Raw genomic sequence first — 7,583 nt, 5'->3', positions numbered from 1 at the left:
AATCGTTTTATAACAGGCTAGGTATCAGTAGTGAAGAGTGAAAATCGAAGTCCGTGTTGGTGGCTGTTGTTTTGTTTATGTGCTTTGTGGAATGCTGTTTTAATATCTGATAGTCTGCTATCTGTGGTATATAGCATTAATTATTTTACTTCTAATTAATCTAATATAAATTGAAAAGTGAACTGTCAAAATGGCTATGGCAGCGACGCAAATGAAGCAGCCTGGAAATATGCCCAATGCTGCTGGCGGTCATGGCTGGCCGAGGAGAGCCCAACCACAACCGCCGGGGCCTCCTGCTTTTGAACAAAAGTTTGTTCCTAATCAATCTCCAGCGGCTATTAACAGACCTATTAATTTGTAAGTAACTTAAATTATTTTTTTTTTACAGAGCGGTTATGTAACTTTGTTACCCGATAGATTTGGGCTTTCAGCAGCTTTGCATTTTGAATGTATTGTTTTTAAATGGCTGCAGCGTTCTTTTTATAATTTTTGATTTTATTTCTTGACTTATTATGAACATTTTTGGGTTACGGATCAGTATTACTGACGTTTTTATTTTCCATTTTTCATATTTTGTTCATCTAAATAAATTTACAAATTCTTAATCCGAATTAATTCTAAAACAATGTGACTATTATTTATATCATTCGTAACTTCCAGTAATATACTGCAACTACATAAATTTTGTTCCTACTGTTAACCTATTTTTCACTTTTTGATGTTTTTATCATGTTGCATGATAAAAATTATAATTTATTTTGTTACATCAGGTTAGATCTTTGCGAGGCTGTGTAACTACTGTTTTGTGTTAATGTTGCCAGTTTCTATCAAAGTTCCAAAAGCCTTCTAGAGAATTGATGATAGTATTTAATTTACTGGATACACATTCAGTACTTAACACTTTTTTAAAAAATGTACTTACAATTATTTTCGCTTCTTGACTATAACATCAAGAATTTCACATATTTTTTTATTGCTGTTATAAATTTTTGGTACCTGCAGAAACTTTACAAAATGATAATTTTGGTAAATAACAGAACCAGATTAAAACTGGCACAAATAGTGTTCACTTTTTTAAGTAAAAATGTTTTCCAATTACATAAGATAATCTTCCTTATTAACCACGTTTCTCCGATGTAAGTATAATTGTTCACATATCTCTGTTTAGTATAAAAAGTAAAGTTATACTTTTTTCTGCTTGATTGGGATATAAAAATATATATTATACCTTATGTAAAAAATTGTTGATCATGTTTTAGTGTTTATAAGAATTAAATGTTTAATTAATAAATAACATGTACACAAAATTTATGATGTTATATAAAAAAATATTTTTGAAATATTTGATTTTATGATATAATTTAAAGCTTTTTGAATAAATCCACTCTTGTAGAACAATTCACATACTTTTTTTTACAGATTATAATCTCTTTTTAAATGTTCTCCTGCCCAAACTAATATTATCTTGTATAGATTTAGCTTGCTAGTTTTTTTTTTTAAACTCAGTGTCACTAAATTTATAAATAAGGTGATATGACTTCATTTTTTTGCAGAAGTGTTAAAGTGCTTTAAAAATAAGAATGATACCTGATTATTATAACTAGTTTGTTTTATGTAGCTGGCCTCTGTGGGGTGAGTGGTAGCATCTCGGTCTTTCATCCGGTCGTCCTGGGTTCGAATCCCGGTCAGGCATGGGATTTTCATGCACTACAAATCATTCTTCTCATCCTCTGAAACAATACCTAATGGTCCCAGAGGTTAAAAAAAAAGTTTGTTTTTATTCAATTGTAACATGCATGAAACAATGTGTGAGTGAGTGAAAAAAAATGAACCTTAATAAAAATTGAATTGTTGCAGTGAGTATTTTTAAATTTGTGTGCTCTTCAGGTTTTTATGATTTACTATATTATTACAGATATCCATTGACTAATTACACGTTTAACACAAAAGAACCATTGTTTGAGAAAGACCCATCTGTACCAGCTAGGTTTCAACGAATGAGGGATGAATTTGATAAAATTGGAATGAGACGTAGTGTTGAAGGTGTATTATTAGTGCATAAACACGGCTTACCTCATGTTTTTCTTCTTCAGCTTGGTACAACATTTTTCAAACTGTAAGTGTATATAATTTTTAACTTTATAAGATTTATCTTAGTTAAATATTAATTTATTCATTACTGATTACATATATTGCGTAAAAACTTGCATCTTGCCATAATTAAATTTTGACAAGTAAAGATTCAAGCACGCAGGTAAACATATAGATAAGGCAAAGCCGAGGTGGGGATACTGGTATATATATATATATATATATATATATATAGCTAATTATATAATATAAACTTATTCAGTCACTCCATAAAGTGTAGAATTAAAGAACATTCTTACCTTACTTTTTTCCACATTAAAGTGGAAAAAAGTAAATGAAGATGGGCTTATGCCTTTCAGGCATAAGCCCATCTTCATTTACAATTTTACATTTACACTATAGATAACAATACGTTAAAGTCTTTTAGAACAAATATTTGTTCAGTCAATAAAAAAAATTTTTTTTGAATTTAAACTGTTAATAATATAAAAATTTCCTTCGCCATGCTATTTTTATGTTAATACAGTACTTTACTGATCATCTAATTTATTTAAAATTACTTATTAGTTTATTACCAACTTAATTAAAATAATATTTATAGGAATGTTCTCATCAAATTCTGTTTGCAGATTCATGAGGCTGAATTTACGTGTATATATATATGTTAAAAAAAACCTTTCTAAAATTTCAAATTTTTTCACAAAAGTAATAATAAAAAGTTAGAAATTTTAGAAAGATTATATGTGTATAAATATAAACGTAAATTCAGCCTCAAGAATCTGCAGACAGAATGTGATGGGGATGTTCTTATAAACATTATTTAAGTTTGTAGTAAATTTGTTATATATATATATATATATATATATATATATATCTATGAATCATGAGACCTTGCCGTTGGTGAGGGGGCTTGAGTGCTCAGGGATACAGAGTAGCTGGACCGAAGGTGCAACCATATTGGAGAGGTATCTGTTGAGAGTCAAGACTAAGGAATGATTCCTGAAAGAGGGCACCAGCTCTTTCAGTAGTTGTTAGGGGCGTGAGTCAGAATGACTTAAACGGCCATATCAACATCACTCAGTCCTCTGAGTACTGCGCAGCTGAAAGCAATGGAAAACTACAGCTGCTTTTTTCCCAAGAAAATGTGGCTCTGCATTTTCATATAGCAATGATGGAGGCGCCTTCCTTGGTAAAATATTCCGGAGGTAAACTAGTCCCCCGTTCGGATCTCCGGGTAGGGACTACTAAGGAAGGGGTCACCAGAAAATTAATAAATAACATTCTATGAGTCGGAGCGTGGAATGTTAGAAGTTTAAAAAAGGTTGGTAGGCTAGAAAATTTAAAAAGGGAAATGGATAGGATAAATGTGGATGTAGTAGGAATTAGTGGGGTTCGGTGGGAAGGGGAAGGCCACTTTTGGTCAGGTGATTTTAGAATAATTAACTCAGCTTCAAATAATGGGCAGGCAGGAGTGGGTTTCATAATGAACAAGAAGATAAGGAAGAGAGTAGAGTATTTCAAAACGCATAGCGATAGAATCATTGTAATAAGGATAAAATCAAAACCTAAATCGACAACGATTGTTAACGTCTATATGCTTACAACCGCCCATGATGATGATGAGGTAGAGTGTGTATACGAAGAGCTTGATAAAGCAATTAAACATGTAAAAGGAGATGAAAATTTAATAATAGTTGGAGATTGGAATGCAAGCATTGGAAAAGGCAAGGAAAGAAATATAGTGGGTGAATACGGGCTGGGCAAAAGGAATGAAAGAGGGGGCCGACTTATAGGGTTTTGCACGAAGTATAATTTAGTAATTGCCAACACCCAATTTAAAAATCATAATAGAAGAATATACACTTGGAAAAGGCCAGGCGATACTACAAGGTATCAGATAGATTATATCATGGTTAAGCAAAGATTTAGAAATCAACTCGTTGACTGCAAAACTTACCCTGGAGCAGACATTGATAGCGACCATAATTTGGTGATAATGAAATGTAGATTGGGGTTTAAAAACCTGAAGAAAAGGTGTCAGATGAATCGGTGGAATTTAGAGAAGCTTGAGGAAGAGGAGGTAAAGAAGATTTTTGAGGAGGACATCGCTAGAGGTCTGAGTAAAAAAGATAAGGTAGAAAATGTAGAAGAAGAATGGGAGAATGTTAAAAAGGAAATTCTTAAATCAGCAGAAGCAAACTTAGGCGGAATAAAGAGAACTGGTAGAAAACCTTGGGTTTCAGACAATATATTGCAGCTGATGGATGAACGTAGAAAATATAAAAATGATAGTGATGAAGAAAGTAAAAGGAACTATCGGCAATTAAGAAATGCTATAAACAGGAAGTGCAAACTGGCAAAAGAAGAGTGGATTAAAGAAAAGTGCTCAGAAGTGGAAAGAGAAATGAACATTGGTAAAATAGACTGAGCATACAGGAAAGTTAAGGAAAATTTTGGGGTACATAAATTAAAATCTAATAATGTGTTAAAAAAGATGGTACACCAATATATAATAAGAAAGGTAAAGTCGATAGATGGGTGGAATATATTGAAGAGTTATACGGAGGAAATGAATTAGAAAATGTGTTATAGAGGAAGAAGAGGAAGTTGAGGAGGATGAAATGGGAGAAACAATACTGAGATCTGAATTTAAGAGAGCATTAAAAGATTTAAATGGCAGAAAGGCTCCTGGAATAGACGGAATACCTGTAGAATTACTGCGCAGTGCAGGTGAGGAAGCGATTGATAGATTATACATACTGGTGTGTAATATTTATGAAAAAGGGGAATTTCCGTCAGACTTCAAAAAAAGTGTTATAGTCATGATACCAAGGAAAGCAGGGGCAGATAAATGTGAAGAATACAGAACAATCAGTTTAGCTAGTCATGCATCAAAAATCTTAACTAGAATTCTATACAGAAGAATTGAGAGGAGAGTGGAAGAAGTGTTAGGAGAAGACCAATTTGGTTTCAGGAAAAGTATAGGGACAAGGGAAGCAATTTTAGGCCTCAGATTAATAGTAGAAGGAAGATTAAAGAAAAACAAACCAACTTGCTTGGTGTTTATAGACCTAGAAAAGACATTCGATAACGTAGACTGGAATAAAATGTTCAGCATTTTAAAAAAATTAGGGTTCAAATACAGAGATAGAAGAACAATTGCTAACATGTACAGGAACCAAAAAGCAACAGTAATAATTAAAGAACATAAGAAAGGGAGTCCGACAAGGATGTTCCCTATCTCGTTACTTTTTAATCTTTACATGGAACTAGCAGTTAATGATGTTAAAGAACAATTTAGATTCGGAGTAACAGTACAAGGTGAAAAGATAAAGATGCTACGATTTGCTGATGATAAAGTAATTCTAGCCGAGAGTAAAAAGGATTTAGAAGAAACAATGAACGGCATAGATGAAGTCCTACGCAAGAACTATCGCATGAAAATAAACAAGAACAAAACAAAAGTAATGAACTGTAGTAGAAATAACAAAGATGGACCACTGAATGTGAAAATAGGGGGAGAAAAAGATTATGGAGGTAGAAGAATTTTGTTATTTGGGAAGTAGAATTACTAAAGATGGACGAAGCAGGAGCGATAAAAAATGCCGAATAGCACAGGCGAAACGAGCCTTCAGTCAGAAATATAATTTGTTTACATCAAAAATTAATTTAAATGCCAGGTAAAGATTTTTGAAAATATAAGTTTGGAGTGTCGCTTTATATGGAAGTGAAACTTGGACAATCGGAGTATCTGAGAAGAAAAGATTAGAAGCTTTTGAAATGTGGTGCTATAGGAGAATGTTAAAAATCAGATGGGTGGATAAAGTGACAAATGAACAGGTGTTGCGGCAAATAGATAAAGAAAGAAGCATTTGGAAAAATATAGCTAAACGAAGAGACAGATTTATAGGCCGCATACTAAGGCATCCTGGAATAGTCGCTTTAATATTGGAAGGATAGGTAGCAGGAAAAAATTGTGTAGGCAGGCCACGTTTGGAATATGTAAAACAAATTGTTAGGGATGTAGGATGTAGAGGGTATACTGAAATGAAACGACTAGCACTAGATAGGGAATCTTGGAGAGCTGCATCAAACCAGTCAAATGACTGAAGACAAAAAAAAATATATATATATAATAATAATGTATATATCTTAACATAATATAAAGATTAGTAACATCATTTTATTGTTAGATAATTCTTTTAATTCTTTACTCTTTTAGTATAATGGTATTTTTATAAAGTCAGTTTATAGTATGCATGTTTGTTATGATATTTATTTAGCATATACTGTTACACAAAAATATTTCAAACTCTTCCTACAAATTGTCCAAAACTTCAATCTCATATTACTCTGTGTAAAAAATAATACATATATGAATGCTGACATTTTTGACTACATATTGTATAAGGCAGTATGTTACAAAAATATGAAAAAATAAATGAATAAACTTGCAGAAAATCTTTTTTCCAAAGAAATGTCATGCGAAAAACAAAATATAACAAATATGTATACAAAAGATGTTTGAGGTTTGATGTTACTGTCAATTTTATAAGAAGTTAAAGTAATATAAAAAATTTTTGGTATTAGTCTATTATAACGGCACCATCATGGTTGGAAGGTTACAACCAGCATGACTGGTGGCGAGTTAATTAACTACGTTCTACTTCTTATGAGTAAGACAATAAATTAAAAATATTTGTTAAAGTTAACAGTGAACTTAAGTAAAATATGTGCCTTTAGAATCTCCCACATTGTGAAGAGGAAGCTGTTAAATTTTTGCAAGAATTGGGTATTCTGAAGGGACAAAAATGTACCAAAGAACATTGACTGAACAAGAACAAGAGAAGTTGCCACAGTAAATAGGTATATGCATAGGTAATTAGATGAAAGGCAGCAAAATAAATTTTCTGAATGCAGTCCATTTTATTTATGCCTGGGTGTATGAAATGAGTGCCAATAAAATTATAAATATAATTTAAACAAACTTAGCCTATGCTTGCTAACCTTGACTAGCAGGTTTAGGTTAAGTTTGGTTAGATTATATTTATAATTCTAGATTTATTTCCCAACCATAATCGCGCCATTATACATAAGAACCAAATTTATTTCTTTAAAGAAAGATCTAAGAGGAAAGTGTTGCATTTGCAACATTTTTCTCTTGCATATAAAAAAGTTATAAAAGTATTTATATCACGTAAAATGACTGTTGTATTTTTATTTATTATCTGCAGTTATAATGTTTGAATAATTCAGAATTCACAATTCATAAAAAATTTGGTCATAGTTAACTAGAAAAAGGTTTTACTGGAAGAACCGAGTATACAATTCCGTATAATTTGCCGTATAATTTACTTTCCATTCTGATAAAAGGTTCATAAAATTTGGTAAATGAACATTTTGTTCATTACATTATATTTGTTGGAGGAAAAAGATTAGTGTTAGTATGGTGGCCATTTTATACTTTCATTCTTATTTTTCACGATATTGTA

At 31.7% G+C, this 7,583-nt stretch overlaps 1 protein-coding gene across 2 annotated transcripts in view; it reads left to right on the top strand.

The window, feature by feature from the left end:
* The first annotated feature begins 32 nt into the window (after positions 1-32).
* Positions 33-7,583, top strand: part of Cpsf5 (cleavage and polyadenylation specificity factor subunit 5) — a 60,865-nt gene continuing 53,314 nt past the window's right edge. The window contains exons 1-2 of one of the 2 annotated variants that reach the window (XM_075373324.1): positions 33-357; positions 1,916-2,116. In XM_075373324.1, coding sequence (XP_075229439.1) covers positions 191-357; positions 1,916-2,116 — 368 coding nt within the window. In that variant the 5' untranslated portion in view covers positions 33-190. The remainder of the gene's footprint in view (positions 358-1,915; positions 2,117-7,583) is intronic. The other variant, XM_075373323.1, reaches the window with a different exon arrangement.

This window comes from Lycorma delicatula, chromosome 8 (assembly GCF_047948215.1).
Source record: "Lycorma delicatula isolate Av1 chromosome 8, ASM4794821v1, whole genome shotgun sequence".
Classification (NCBI taxonomy): Eukaryota; Metazoa; Arthropoda; class Insecta; order Hemiptera; family Fulgoridae; genus Lycorma; species Lycorma delicatula.
The sequence above is the reverse complement of the archived record's forward strand: the minus strand, read 5'-3'. Positions and strand labels throughout refer to the sequence as shown.